The sequence below is a fragment of the Mercenaria mercenaria genome, chromosome 7 (assembly GCF_021730395.1).
Source record: "Mercenaria mercenaria strain notata chromosome 7, MADL_Memer_1, whole genome shotgun sequence".
Classification (NCBI taxonomy): domain Eukaryota; kingdom Metazoa; phylum Mollusca; class Bivalvia; order Venerida; family Veneridae; genus Mercenaria; species Mercenaria mercenaria.
Genome location: NC_069367.1, coordinates 55747139 through 55763733, shown reverse-complemented (window position 1 = coordinate 55763733; position 16595 = coordinate 55747139). Strand labels below are relative to the sequence as shown.

General features: G+C 34.3%; 1 protein-coding gene across 3 annotated transcripts in view; it reads left to right on the top strand.

Annotated features, from left to right (window-relative positions):
* The first annotated feature begins 2757 nt into the window (after window positions 1-2757).
* Window positions 2758-16595, top strand: part of LOC128558612 (serine-rich adhesin for platelets-like) — a 32587-nt gene continuing 18749 nt past the window's right edge. For 2 of the 3 annotated variants that reach the window (XM_053548449.1, XM_053548448.1), the window contains exon 1: window positions 2758-2882. In XM_053548449.1, the coding sequence (XP_053404424.1) occupies window positions 2804-2882 (79 nt within the window). In that variant the 5' untranslated portion in view covers window positions 2758-2803. The remainder of the gene's footprint in view (window positions 2883-16595) is intronic. The other variant, XM_053548450.1, reaches the window with a different exon arrangement.

Here is a 16595-nt window from a genome sequence, read left to right as displayed (position 1 = left end):
TAAATAGGGGTCATCTACTGGTTGGCTGCAATAGGGATCATCTGCTTGGCATGTCCAGTCATCCCGCTAAATTTCAACACTATTGGCCTAGTGGTTCTCAAGTCACTGTTCAGGCTCCTGTGACCTTGACCTTTGATCAAGTGACCTCAAAATAAATAGGGGTCATCTACTCTGTATGTCCAATCATCCTATTAAGTTTCAACATTCTAGGTCAAGTGGTTCTCAAGTTATTTTCAGAAATGATTTTACATGACCAGGCCCCTGTGACCTTGACCTTTAATAGGCTGACCCCAAAATCAATAGGGGTCATCTACTCTGCATGCTCAATCATCCTATGAAGTTTCAACATTCTGGGTCAAGTGGTTCTCAAGTTATTGATCGGAAAATGTTTTCCACGTTCAGGCTCCTGTGACCTTGACCTTTAACAGAGTGCCCCCAAAATCGATAGAGGTCGTCTACTTTGCATGTTCAATCATCCTATAAAGTTTCAACATTCTGGATCAAGAGGGTCTGAAGTTATTGGTCGAAAATGGTTATCAATGTTTAGGCCCCTGTGACCTTGACCTTTAACAGAGTGACCCCAAATTCAATAGGAGTCATTTATTCTGCATGAACAATCATCCTATGAAGTTTCAACATTCTGGGTCGAGTGGTTCTCAAGTTACTGACCGGAAATGGTTTTCAATTTTCAGGCCCCTGTGACCTTGACCTTTAACAGAGTGATTCCAAAATCAACAAGGGTCATCTACTTTGCATGTACAATCATCCTATGAAGTTTCAACATTCTGGGTCAAGTGGTACTCGAGTTATTGATCAGAAATGGTTTTCAATGTTCAGGCCCTTGTGACCTTGACCTTTAACAGAGTGACTCCAAAATCAATAAGGGTCATCTACTTTGCATGTATAATCATTCTATGAAGTTTCAACATTCTGGTTCAAGTGGTACCCAAGTTATTGATCGGAAATGGTTTTCAATGTTCAGGCCCCAGTGACCTTGACCTTTGACAGAGTGACCATGAAAACTATAAGGGTCATCTACTCTACATGACCAATCATCCTATGAAGTTTCAATATTCTGGGTCAAGTGGTTCTCTAGTTATTGATCGGAAATCGTTTTCAATGTTCATGCCCCTGTGACCTTGACCTTTAACAGAGTGACCCCAAAAACAATAGGGGTCGTCTTCTCCAGCAGTCCTACTACCCTCTGAAGTTTGAAGGTTCTAGGTCAAATGGTTCTCCAGTTATTACGTACGGACGGACGGACAGGGCAAAAACAATATGTCTCCCCCACTGCATTAGCCCTATTTTACTTAGAAATTCTAGTGATCAATTCGAAGAATTTCACTATATCACTATCAATACTAAATAGATTTGTCCCAAACTTAAACTGTGTCCAACATCATGGCTATAAATAAGTCCAATGATAACTATAGTTTCCTCAGATATGTCCTAGCGCGGTGTCTCCTCTGACAACTCTTGAATAATGCATGAATTTATACCACATCATATAAAGAATAATAAATTGATTTTCAAAAAAGGACCGACCATTTGAGGGAAAGTTTTGGTGGACTAAGTTAAGCTATATTTAATTGTTAGCTTACATACATATAATTACACAACAGTATACATTTATACCAGTAAATCAATATAATTTTGAAAAAAAAAACACACACACACACACACACGAAAAAATGGCAGAAAGCTTGACTTTTGAATAAAGTAAATTTTCGACTTAATGTGTCGGCCATCTTAAATTCTGGTGGTCATTTTAAATAATGGCAGTAAAAGGTATATTTTTAATTAATAATAAAAATAGGGTCAGAAAATCCGTTTTTGTACCATTTCCTTTACTAAAGTTTTAAACGTTTAACGAACAACTTAGCAGACAACTTGAATTTTAGCTGTCAATTTGATTTTGAGCTTTGGGTCTGGTACCAAACAATCATCAGGCAAAAATGTTAGGTGGTAAAATTATCTGAGCGACTCTTTTGCATTAACACTTTTACTGTAATTTCAAATTAATAAATAACACGCATGCCAAAAGAAATGAAGACATTTTCAAGGTCTCCGGGCAATTTTTGAGTTTGAGATGGGGGTATCGGTGGGGGAGTATGTAGCTGCTGTCTTGTTCTATCGTTGTCAGTACGTCATACTAGCGTTAAAATGCGGTATAATAATATCAACTGTCAAACTGCCGAAAGAGAGAAATATTATTAGACTTATTGTCCACGCAAGTGTTAATCTTTAGTCGTTAATTAATGTAAAATGTAAAATAAAATGCGCTTGAAAATATTATTTCAGTTGCTGTCATTTATTTTCGACGTTCAGTTTGTTGGCTTACTAGAACAGTGCTTCCTGATAGAAACATGTGATGGGGTTAAACGCTCCTCATGAAGGGCGTCATTCGAGTTATAAAGAATCTTGAAATAGAATAACAGAAGCATCAGTTACATGCATAAAACATAACCAGTACATTTATATATTGATCCTTATCTAGCAATGATGTTTTTTTTTTTGCTTACAGCGCCTGTTTTGTGGCTTTAAAAAAGAAAATAAGTGATATAATGATCTTTAAATGATTTACCTTTGTAATATATCAACAATAAAGCCATTCATTTGTTAATATATGATTACAATAATTTTCTGCATAATTACATGACCAATACATTGGTAGGTGTCACCACTGACGGTAATATGACAATCTGGGACTATAAATTCATTCGTTCGTAACCGCCGAATCACGACATTAATTTCAGTTAGTTAAAGAACACATGCGTTTTACAGCGCGCTAAAACTTGCAATTATGGACTTATTTTTTGGATTTCGGAAAACTTTTCTCTCTGTCTGGCTTTTATTATTGACTGGAAATGTTCAAGCTCAAGGTATGTAGATTTTATTAATTCTTAGATATTTTTGTAGAAAGAATGATATTTTGTTCAGCTTTCCAAACATATCTGCTGTAAAATGGTCCGAGGAGTCGTAGACTTAAAGCGATGCATTGACAGCTGTTTGGTAACATGTCACCAAAAAATACTCGTCCTGTACCAGTTAACATTCAGCGTTTCAATACCCGCACTGCTGATTTCGGTCCGCCTCGGTGGAAGAATTTTATCTGAAAATCTGCGATAAAGTCCGAAAATCTCGCTTGTGGAGAAAAGAAACTTGATTAAAAGGTTCCCGCCAAGGAATAAATTCTTTGCATTGGACCAGCAGCTGTGCTTAAATGTAATACGAAGACACCCTCTCAAGAATAAATTCTCTGTGTCGGACCAGCTACAATGTTTTATTGTCATCTGAAGATCTATCTTTCAGGAGTAAAGTCTCTTCGCTGGGCCAGCTATTCTGCCTAACTGTGACCTCTCTGTCTCTATCTCTATGTCTGTCTTCGGTGTGGCTCAAAACTCGTAATCTCGCATGAATGAGATGTGTTGACTGATGTTTCAGGATTCACCTTAAATCAATTAGTGTAAAAAAAAGAGAATTTTGTATCAGATATAGGATCCGATATACTGTTTTCGTCCTGACTATACATGTACGAGTAAAGTTCCAGCAAACGTCTGACGTCACATGTTGAAATTCTGACATGTTGTAATCGATGAGCGTCGATAAATTGTTTTGATAAAATCCAGCAAAACCCGATATGAACGAACTTTCTAAAAATTTAAAAAATATGAAAGTAACTATTTTCACGAAATTAAACTGACAACGGGCCGCATACTAGATTTTTACAAAGCTAAGCTTGTGTTTGTTTAAACTGAATTTGATAAAGTGGCTAGATCTATGCTCTTAAATAATATAGATTTCGTTCTTGAAATACCCTTATAACTTAGTATAAAAATCATTCGAAAGTCTCAAAGACATTGCCATATTTTTATTGATAATAAAACTAACTCTCTGTAGATTCAGTTTATTCATATTACAAGTTTATTCATTTTTTCATCCAGGTCCTAGGACCATTCGGCATTGCAAACAGGCAACATCGTATATATAGACAGCAAATCATTTTAAATGGTGTTTACTGTACTATTTATTTCAAATGTTTAAACTATACAATTTCTAAATAGTGATTTCAATATATATATAAACACACACACTGTGCGATTGAATATATAAAACAAAAGGGTCAGAGACATAATCACATTTTTTTTTGCGACGAATAACTATTTGTTATATGATTATAAATAATATTCAAAATTACCCCAAATCTTATTTTCTTTATGGAGCTTGATATAACAAAATGCAACTTAGAGGTTGGCTCGTGAAAATTGCAGCTGTCATGTTTTCAAACTCCACATATTCTTATGATATATATAATACAGATTTTACCTCTTAGTTACTTCTCACTGTTAGATATATATCTTAAGCCGAATTGCCTAAACGAAGGTAGGGTCCTGCAGAAAGTTCTGTCATCGGGTTCGGATTTCTTAAGTGCTACGTTTTATCAAAATTATTTTTATTATAAACCTTCAAAGTATCCCGCCCCCTTTACAGAAACACACTTTTGTAACCTTTTTACCCAATCGCGAAAAGCAGATAAATAGTCCTCTTTTTGGTATCTGCTGGAGACACTGATAAATAGCGCTGTCAAGAGAACTTCTGGACTTATGTTTCTTTCCAGAAAGGTCACAGGGTCTCAGATCAGGTGAATAAGGCGGATCGTGAACAACTTCCACCTTTTCAGAAGCCAGAAAAGACTAAACAACTTCGCACTTGTGAGAGGAGGCGTTGTCATGTATAAGATGGACCCCTGGCCATCCTTTGTTTGAACTATTCCTATTGTAAAACACTTTCCCTTTCTTCAGTACAGAGTTCTTGTAGAATCGTCCAGTGACTGTATGACCAGATGGACAAGGCACTTGAACGACTAGCCCACTAGAATTGAAGAAAATTGCGTACAACATCTTTTTCGAACTTATGGTTCTCTTGGCAATACAGGGGCGTTTTTGATCTTTTCGCTTCCATTGTTTATTACCAATCATTCTCTGTGGCTCAAACATGTGCACCCAGGTTTTGTCACCTGTTAGCAAGTTAGAAATAACCCGACTATCACAGCCTTTGTATGTTCCCGGGCACATTTAAGTTTAAGGCTTTGTTTCTTTTGCTCCTCAGTGAGCAAATGAGGTATCCACCTAGCGTAAACCTTTCTCAGGTCCAAACGCTTTTTCAGAATTGTTTGCACACTGCCTTCTGATTTGCCAGTACAACTGGCTATATCTTTCACCGACAATCGCGCATCCTGTTCGACTACAGCTTTTACTATAGCGTTGTTTGCCTTGGTAACCAAGGTTTTAGGCCTACCAGAACGGGTATCGTCTTCCACAGATAATTTCTCAGCTTAAAAAGCTTTAACCCACCTAAACACTGTGCGCATTAAAAAGGCCCGGGGTCCTTATATACAACACAATTCATCAAATATCTGCTTTGAATCTATATCAAGCTTAATATAGCGACGAATTTCAGTCTTTTCATCAGAAGTAAATTGGTCAGTGTAAATGACTACATGTATTTCAATTTAGAATAACTCGGCCATTTGAAAAGCAATTTGCACGAAATAAACGGATATCGTTAGCTATTGGACACACCATTCAAGTGCAATGAAGCATTTTAAAAAATACCTCGGATAAAACTACGGAAGCCCATTGGTGACAGAACTTTTTGCAGGACCCTTGTAGTGCTGTTAACTGTATCAGATAATCCTAGATATTTTATACAAGCTACAGGTCATTTGCAGTACAACAATTCAAATATTTTAATGTCATAATCTGAAATCAATTAATTGCCGTTAAAAATATTTCATGAAATTCCCGTAAAAAAATGCCTCCACCTCCAAAAAATCGTCAGTTTTCTTAAATGTTTGATGCATTTTGGTATCAAAATGTATAAATTATTTCGCGACCAGACAACTACAAAAGGGCAGGGGATGAATTTAAATGTAAGTAAGATATATACACCTGACTATACTGGAAAACTATTACCACAATCTTCTTTTAGGATCTGATCGACCAGTAATGAAAGATTTTATCTAAAAACACAAACTCCTAAAAGACAAAGTTTTCGTCAACCTCTGCTGCACTACGCGTTCGATTTCCAGTTCCGGTTAAAATAATTTATACCTCCAATGACGAAAGTGTATTCATATTTGGTTATATTGTTTTCGGTTAAGTGCCATTCATTTAGATTATGCTTATTAAAGTGTTTTATGCAAAATTTAAGAGTGTTTTATGCAAAATATAAGCGAGATTACGACTGAGCTGTCACAACAATAGAGACATTAATGCTGCAAAACTTTGGTAAACATCTAAAGGTTACACGTCCCTACGTCAAAACACGTTACGTCTATATTAAAATTATATCGACGATGTTTTTATTGCAATTTAAAACGGAGTCACGCAATATCCGTACGGATTGTTTTAGTATAAACAGTTGATATTATTTCGCAAGAGGTGTGTATTGACTTTAATCCTCTACTTTTTTACGTAAATGTATCGGCGGAACGGACAACGGAACAAAAACACCTAAAGATGAATTTATTTCCCTATTTGTTTGATAAAAGTTGCAAAAAGGGGTCAGTGTCACAATTTCGTGACTTAATTGACGTATTTAAATTGTAAAAAGTATACATCACACGTGACTTTTTGCAGTACTTGTTTGTGGTGATGTTAATTAATTAATATTCAATCTAACTCCATTGATAGTTATATCATAGTTTATCTACGCACGTACTACGCAATATCAAATGGCTACAATAAGCATAATGTTTACGTTAATCACTAAATTATATATTTTAATTGAAACTTTGAAATGATGTTTCTATAAGGAAATGAACAAACATCGCATCAAAATTTTGACATGCTTATAGCATTGCACTTACTGCGTGCTTTTAGAAGAAAATTTCCTGGACAACTAACCGAACAGAAAAAAAATCATGTTAAATCATTCCGGTTTACTAACACACATCTGACGTAGTCGCTTGAATGAATTCGCAACATGCACTACTGGCTAAGATGTTGGCTTATTGAAATCAGATCTGTCAAGTGCAATAACTATGTAATTTAAAAAACAAAGACAAGTATCAAACAGGGAATGTCACGCACCAAAAACGCAGCCTCCCCAAAACGAAACCCACAGCACGCAAACGTGCACACCACAAACACACACATACACACGCGCGCGCACACACACACACACACACACACACACACACACACACACCCGCGCGCGAACACACACACAAAGCCAACACATGAGGACAAAACGAACAAACAAAGGAATACAGTGGGGCACCGCCTTGGAACGGTCAGTGGCAAAAACACCACTGGGGAGCTTAAACCGGTTTATGGTGCGCACCCAACCTCACTCTTACCCCCACCATGTTAAAGCTTAACTATTGAAAAATATCAATGAGTGTTACTTTTTACAGTGTGTGTTTTTTAATCGTAAAGGAATGCGTTCGTGGACGTTGTGTGCGTACGTAAAACTCACATTTGTCAGTTTGTCCGTAAGTCAATGACATCTATACATGTAAGAAAAGAGATAGAGAGAGCGTGTGTATGTGTTTTTGTTGCTATTAAGCATTCACTTGGTAACAGAATGCATCTTTTAATGTTAACACTTTGTCGTTTATATACTCGTGTGTCAACCATTATTTAGCTTCAGGATAAGAAAAAAGTAAAGCCTGATTACGTCCTAACGTTAAGTATACTGATCTTAAAGATTGTCAGTTAGAATTAAGCAGTCTTTTATTATGGTTTAAGATTTATTCAAGGGTAAAAAATTGCGTAGAACCAGATCCTTCTCAGCTGTTTTCACATAAGATTTTAATTACCTCCCTTCAAAGTAAAAAATATTTAAATGTGGTGTATTCTTATTATTCAAATAACTTTCGTATCTTAAATATTTTTTATATAAATTGATATATGTGTATTATCTGAACCAAAAGGCATGTTTTAAAACTTCTGCAAGGAATACTAATCTTTGTGTATTCCTACCACTCCATATGCAGATTAATTCTTACTTAACTTGGTTGTGAAAAAGGGAACTTCAAAAATACTACCAGTCTACCCAAAGCCCACCATGAAATCGGATTAGTCTTAAATTTTTGAACACATTTTTTCCACATTGGAAACCTGTTGTAGTCAAATAGAACTGATACTTTAAGGAAGAGCTGTCGCAATAACTACTATACAGTATCGTGTTTTATTTATTTATTTTTTTGTGACTCTAGAATTACTTAAGATGTGGTTCTCTGTTTCATTTAAATACATTTATATCGTTAAATACACCATGCAGCATAGACGACAGACCGATTAGTTACTGCCAAAACTTTCTTCTTGTTGTTCTTGTTATTGTTGTTTTATGTGTAGAAAAACATTACTAGATATTTCGAAGATAACTTTTTCTTTAAAGGTGCGATACTATGTATGCCCAATTCAATTCAATTCAATTACCACCGACTTGTTAATTACGTTTGTACGTTGGTGGTAATTAAGATATGAATAATAAACTAAGGCCAACCCCTGCCTGTTCATACAGTTAAACTTGAGAACCGTTAGCCATTTTATTGCAGTTTTTAGCAATATTTGAATAATTTGCATTAGTATGTTCCTAGTTACTGAAAAATGGTTCATTAAAAAAAAAAAATGCAAATTTTCTATCTTTACTTACAATTAGGACAAAAATTAAAAATAACCAACATGCAAACATGAAATCAACTTTTTGCATCATTTGAAATATATTTGTGACAGTTGTGAATTGTCTGTCGCCAAAGGTTATATTTTAGCTCTTACACACCGCAATATACCAAATCTTATTCCCTATTAATTAGATGTAAATGTTCACAGTGTTGTCACAAAGAGCATGGCATGTTTCAGGTTACTAAAGCTGACCTATCATGAAAAATAATCTCACAGCTGCTATTAAATGACGAGAAAAGAAATTCTTATGCATCTTCTAAGTGAATATTTTCCTATTTTAGAATTGCATCATAATTAAAATCATAATACTACTGTTTATACTGAAACTGAGTTTAACTTCATCATATATATCATTTTGTCTCTCGGTTTATCTATCAAAATGCCAAGAATACGTGCATAGTGAAATCTTGCTCTGATGCTTCTATGACTATCTCCAATGGAATCAAAGCTTGAGAGGACTGGTTTAGGCGGGTTTAATAGAGCATGTCAATGACTGTGCGCCTAACTGGAACTCCTTGACAGCATAAAAGAACTGAATTTACCGTGAGTTTGGCTGTTCACTTATTCCCTATCACTTGTACCATATATTTTCTTTTAAGGTGCCCATGTTATCTGAAGAAAAGAAACAACCTTGATGATGTTTTTAAAGCCTTACAACAATTTATTTGCGTCCTCTTTAAGAATATTGGTCTCTTTTTTCGGCGACGCCGTCTAAATTCGTTTTCGTTACCTATGCCATGTGACTTCAGTTTGCAAATCAAACTACTTGATAACGCATTATAGATAATTTATCAAAATGGAAGATTTATGCAACACTCTTCCTGATTGGACGAGAGTGTCAATTTCTTTCACTCTGTTGATTGTGCTACGCTGAGTGAAATGTAGACAAAGCGTTTATCCTAAACGACGCTGTTCACAGTTTTAAAGCTAACTTTGGCTCAGTATATTTAGCAAGAATATTGATATATCTCAAAATGATAAGTAAGTTTAATAAATATGATAAAAACCTGTTCAAATACCAACATATATCAAATTAAAGAAAGAGCTGAATACGGTCTGCGTATCACACGAATAAGGGTGTGATAAGAGTCTTCTATGTAGAGAAGTGCTTTTTAAAAGATTTTCCTTGTTACAATTGTCGTCTGTATATGAAAAGGTTTCTTGCTTTTGTGACTTATTCAGATTGTATATTAAAATGAGTACTTGTTTGCTTTGATATATTTGTTATAAATTATTTAACTGATTTATTATATATGAATATTTTTCTTTAGTATAGTATGCAAATATTGAACTCAGTTGAAACCTGTTTCATTATATATATGCTATATAATGACTGAATCTCATTACACTGAAATTAAGGTACGCTGCATACAGTTTATCTATGTGATATGACTACGGTCAGACTTTGTTTATGAAACAGAAATATTGAAATAATTACAATTGTATGTTTTGCTTGACCTTCACTTTTTTACAGGTGTGACGTCATTGTCCAAAGATTCATGAATAGCGAATAGGCAATTTTTAATGATCAGTTGGCCTATTTTAGAAAGAAATAAAAATAATAAATAAAAAAAATCTTTAATTGATTTTTTCTCATGTATTCTAATCAAACTTGATTTGTAGCATCTTTATTAGGACCGCAACCAACTTTGTTCAGCTGAGACATTTGACCCCTTTTAGGGGCTGCTAGAGCTATAACTAGAAATGTCTTTATACAGCGTCTCATGAACAGCTTGGCGGATCTTTTTCATACTTGGTCTGGAGCATCGTTATAAGGTCCTCTTCCAAATTTTATTTAGGAACTTGGGCCCTATTAGGGACCACTATAGCTAAAAGTAGATATGCCTTTCTTCGCATTAACCACTAAAATGTAATTGATTTTTATCAAACTCGATGTGTAACAATATCGTAAGGTCTCCTGCTATTTTGTTACAAATGGGAATAGGGACCAATTTAGCTAAAGTATAAACACGTTTAATGACCTCTTCTCATGAACCGCTTCATGAATCTTCATCAAACTACTGCTGTAATTATTCGTCTAAGGATAAACGAAACAAAATTGCAACCCTATGAAACCTTTGCGAAAAATTAAAAGAGAACCGTTTAAATTGTTACAGTTCGGTGTTTAGTTTTGCAATTTGAAAAATGTTAGATGAAAGATGAATGTTAGATGAAAAATTCATAAACTTCTTTCCTTATTACAATTCGCCGACCATCATTTTTAAAGATATTTCTTGTTTGTGTTTATTTTTGCTATTCATAACAGATCTGTTTGTAATAAAGTAAATGCTAAAGTATTCATTCATGACCAAAAATTGCTATAACGGAAATATAAGCGACCTCATTTGAAATCTAAACTGTCAGCCAGAATGCAGTCAGTGATGTAATTATAAACTGGATTTATTTGCTTACATAATATGAATGATCAGTTTGTATGTGTCGAAGGTATAACCAAAGGAAGTGGACTACTTTATCATAGATACTCCATCATGGATCTGTTATCTTTAGTAAGGAACTTCTTTATAATGTAATTAGGTTTACAAGAAGAACTCTGTTATTTTAAGAAGTATACTCTTATAGTGGGTAGACCCTCCCCGACCCCCACTCCACAAAATTGTTCTATACCTTGCCCAGATAGTCCTAAGCTGGTTCCTTTATCATAGTCCAAAATATTTATGAGTATAGATGAATGTAAATTTGCTTTCTGATGATTGATAGACCAGTTTGTCTCTTTACATAAATATTGTCATTATATTATTGGTCAATTAATGACAATGCTTTTTTTTTCTTCAATGACAAATCACAACCTTATATTTAGTTAGCCGCTCATGAATTCACCATAGAAGCATACTGAGTTTCTATTATACTTACTTCTAAACTCAATACACTATTTCAAAGATTAGGACAAATACTTCATATCCCTTTTGTTTACATATTTGATATACTTGAATATCGCATTATAAAAAGTATCGTTTCTCGAAGTTTGTAAATTTCTGTTTCCTGTTACACATGCGCAGTTTGAATTTAGATGGAACCATTTCCGTCAAGGTGAAAAACTATTTACAGGCTAACACCATTAGTTTTCTTTGAATCAGTGACTCATTTATATGTGGACTGAACACTTTGCAAAAAATATAATGTTTAATAGAAAATAAAAACGTTTAAGAGGTAAAACCAACTTGGTAATATGTGAAAATCGAAGCAAAAAAAAAAAAAACCAACAACTTACAAGAGTTGTAATGTAACACTCTTAGTTGCGTGGATTTAGGATATGCGCATTTTAGTTCTTTTTTTTTCACATATTTATGACTGCGCTAACCTTAAACTTTGTATTTTGTTGGATTTAACGTCCCACTCAAATAAATAAAGTCAAAGTGCGATTTCCCCAAGTCATAATGGTGCATGAAGGTACACGTTCTAATACGGGTATTGTTTCGTACAGGAGCTGGCAACTGGTTAGATCCTACGCCTCCTCACGAAAATAATACGATATAGACATATTTTCTTGCATTACTTATTATACATTATAAACACATTTCAGATACAAGTTGCAATATTAAATATAAAAGAATTTGGCAAAAAGCCTGCTGGCGTCAAGCGATTTTGCTCCGTGCAGTCTGATCATGGTCTGCAGCCAGTGAATTTTAAGTGAATACCCCTTTGAATCATAAGTGGTTCTGCCAAAAGTTAATGTAAAACCAGTCCATTTAAGAAATTTAGCAGAGTAAGGGTTAAATAGCCTCCCAACATGAAGAATATCTGGAGGTATCTCGGATTTGTTACATACATGTATGCCTCCTCTAAAACATAAAATTCTGTATCCGCAATATAAAATGAACAAAAACTATTCTTACTAATAAGCTATAAGCGGACACATTTAAAAATAACACACACACACGACGGTTGTAGCATTCGTGCCCGATATAGCAACAGCAATACAATTTATTGCTTACAGCTTATGAATACAATGCCTATACAAAAATTACACCATAAATAGATTTGCTAAAAAGAGAGTGTTCATAATAGAAAATAAGATATATACTTTCACAATATCTAAATGGCTTCAGTCAAAATATAAAAAGAGAACAGTGTTCTAATTAATTAACAATTTTACACCTTTTTACAACATTGATCGATAAGCTTTCATTTTCCTGACAGTTTTAATATCTTGTGTGAGTCAAATTTTACGACCTTTCTTTCTCTTTTTTTACAAAAATATATCTAATGAAAAAGTCGGGAAAAAAATCACAATATTGAAACTACAATACAGAGTTTTCCGATTTTCATACATACATATATACATACAAGCCTTATAAATTTTATCAAATATTCTATATTTTGACATATTTACTGTACCATTGTATAATTCTACACAACATGTATTTTCAAAATCAATATCTGCGATTCCAGTTTTTGGACCCCCATCCCCACACCCCCACCCGAACAACGAAGTTGTAAGTGGGGTATACAGGTTTCAGGTTGTCTGTCCGTCTGTCTGTCTGTCTGTCCGTAGACACAATCTTGTGCGCACCATCTCTCCTCATACCCTAGACACAATTTCATGAATTTTCGCACAAGTGATCAGTAACAACAGTAGTTGTGCATGGGGCATGTTAGGTTCTTTCAGAATTTTTTTTGCAGAGTTATAGGTTACTATACTTTATACATAGACACAATCTTGTGCCCACCACCTCTCGTCATCCCCCTCGCACTATTTAATGAAACTTAACACAAGTGATCAACAACAACAGTAGCTGTGCATGGGGCATTTTATGTTCTTTCAGAAAAAAAAAGTTGCAGAGTTACGGGACTTTGATTTTTTTTACTGTACTATATACATAGAGTCAGCATAATTATGCAATCTTGTGCGCGCCTAATCTCCTGAACCCATGCACACAATTTAATGAAACTTTACAAAAATGATCAGTAGTAACCCTAGTTGTGCATGGTACATGTTAGGGTCTTTCAGAAAAGCAATATGCACAGTTATGGGACGTTGTTTTTGTTAACATACTGTATACATACAGTCTGCATATGCAATCTTGTGCGCGCGCGTCTTATCTTCCGAAACCTTGCACAAAATGTAATGAAACTTTACAAAATTGATCAGTACCAACCCTAGTTGCGCATGGTACATGTTACGTTCTTTTAGATAAATATTCTGCAGAGTTATGGAACTTTTGTTTTTTGTTACTATACTATAAACATACAGTCTGCATAATTATGCACTCTTGTGTGCATCAAATTGCAATGTACTGTGTCAGTACGCGCGTGGGGTGGGGGTACATTCATCACCTTCTTTAATAGCTCTAGTTTTTTTATTTTAGTCTCTGCCTATCTTAAACAGGATTCAAAAACTTTACGATTCGTTTTATATTCCGAAATTTTACATTATCCATATCAGTAGTTTGAAACACACTCCATTTGTCCCATTGGTAATTTCTCCTACCACTAAGTAGATTTGCTCTTTGTTGTTCTGATTCTACACATAAGAATGTTTGCGTCCCATAGACTGTCGCATCAAATAATAAATTAATATTACGGACCACACCACTGAGTCAAATAAACACTAACTGATATTCTAAATTTGGCTTAAAGGAGACGGAAAGCCTCAGTCATATTGATAGCTGTGATCTTGAAATTAAAAAAAAAAATGATCTAAAGTTATATTATCAACAACTTGTAAACAGACCTCGCCACATTTTAAACTGATAGCGTGTAACTGGTATATTTCTTGGTCTGAATGGACACCATTTCTTTTACTAGGGTTTACCTAAATGAGATTTCTTGTAGGTTGATCTTGCGGTTGATTTAGAATACTTTAAAGATCTTTTTCACTCTTAGCAATTAAACAATTCCATTCGCATACAAGTTAATATAATACTTATTTTCCCCTCATCATTAGTAGCCATACCAAGTCTAAGGGCTTTTAATTTAACAGCAAGATCATTCGCAAAAAAGCAAAATAAGAATGGTGATAAATCACAGTCTTGTCTTAGGCCTGTCAAGACTTTGAGGTAGTCATTATGAAATATATAGTTACCTTAACATAGGATGATGTACAACCATACTGCTCAGTTTTTGCGTAGACAGAATTGTATGCCTTTTTGAAATTACTAAATGCTGTAAATGTTTGGAGTTTCTTTTCAATTCAAGATTCAGTCAGATTTGTCATTGACTATGTATGATACTTTTCCGGAATCTACGTTTTAGAGTAAGACTGCCCACCGAGATAATCTCTCACTCAATAATGAGCTATGCAATTTATACATGGTATTTAATTAATAAAGATATATACCCTGGTCCAATTTAAGACATCGGATCTCTTGCATCATAAGAACTAGTTTTTGGAAGTGGGTTTATGATATATTTGCCCAATTCTGATGATAAAATATCAGTATTGGAATGTACCTTAAAAAGTATACATGTATGTAGATATGAAACTGATGTGTGATTCTTAAATACTTCTGACGGTAACAAGTGAACAATATAACTGTGTGAATGTTTTATCTTGCTCTTTTACAGTTTGTCTGAATAAAATAGATGAGATCTTAAATCAGGAAGGACATTTATTTTAGGAAAGATATGATTAGTTGACAGTTATTATAACATAGACAGGGCAAAATTGTAAGTGCTCGTTGTAAATGTTATATGGGTGTTAATTATTTAAAATCTTCATTAATATTTAATGTGTCTATACCTTGATGATCTGATCTATTTTGCATTATGCTATCAATCATTTACACTCGAATCTACCTAGAGTGGAACCTAGAGGGTTTTTTTTTTAATTTACTTAACTTGCAGAATTAGACGTGTCCGTTTGCAAGACGTGAGTTGTTTTACTTGTCTTTTTACTTTAGAAACACCGCGAATATAATGAAAACATTGTATATTCATCATAACTTTTTCGTCGGTATGTTCAAACTTGTATACTTGGTGTATTTTACGAAAGCTCTTGTCTGACATGAACAAGGAATATTTAATATATTGCATTAAACACGAGATTTTTATAGTTTCATCGAAACAAAAATATCAGCATACACCTACATACTAACACGCACGCATGCACGCACGCACGCACGCACGCATGCAGTGTCTGACTACATTATACCTGTCACAGTCGTCATTATATTTATGGTTGAGTTTTCTGTAAGTGCGTTATTATGACTTAAGTTTTTATCACAATCATACACGTAACCAAGGATATACACGTTTATCAGAAAGCTTTATTGAAATGCTCAAACAAAATATGAAAAGTCATGGTTCATTTGCATTATAAATACGACTGCCATGTCAGTGCACTAAATGCAACCTTGCCATAATTTTGATCGATGGATCAGTATCAATAGGCCATGCTACTTAAATCTGTTGCATGGTGCAAATGACAACTGCAAAACTGTAAAACTGTTTTTAATACAACACTTTTTATTTTATTGTTGTTCTGTTGCAATTAACGTTTAACTTAAAAATTTAAAAGAGACACTTATTTTCGAAATTAAGCACAAATAGCAGAATATGTTAAAAATGACATTTCGGAATTTCAGCAAAATTGGATAACTTTATTCATTTTACGACCGGAAACCGTTATAGAAGAAAAACAAAATTATGCACACGTGTTAAATCTATAAGAAAGGTCATTCCATTATTGCAAGGAACTAGAATTGCAAAACAAAATCATATCGATTTTCTACCATAAATAGACTTTTATTTCTTTAGTATGAAATACACCAACACATTTAAGTAGATATTGTATAATTTTACCTGTAGTGTTTCACCTGTTCACAAGTGTGACATTTCGTTCAAACGTTCTCTATCCTATCTGCATTACAGCTGTACATTATCTCGGACCTGCTAAAAAAGTTCCCTCAGTGAAATTTTGATTACATATAGAATTTATAACTT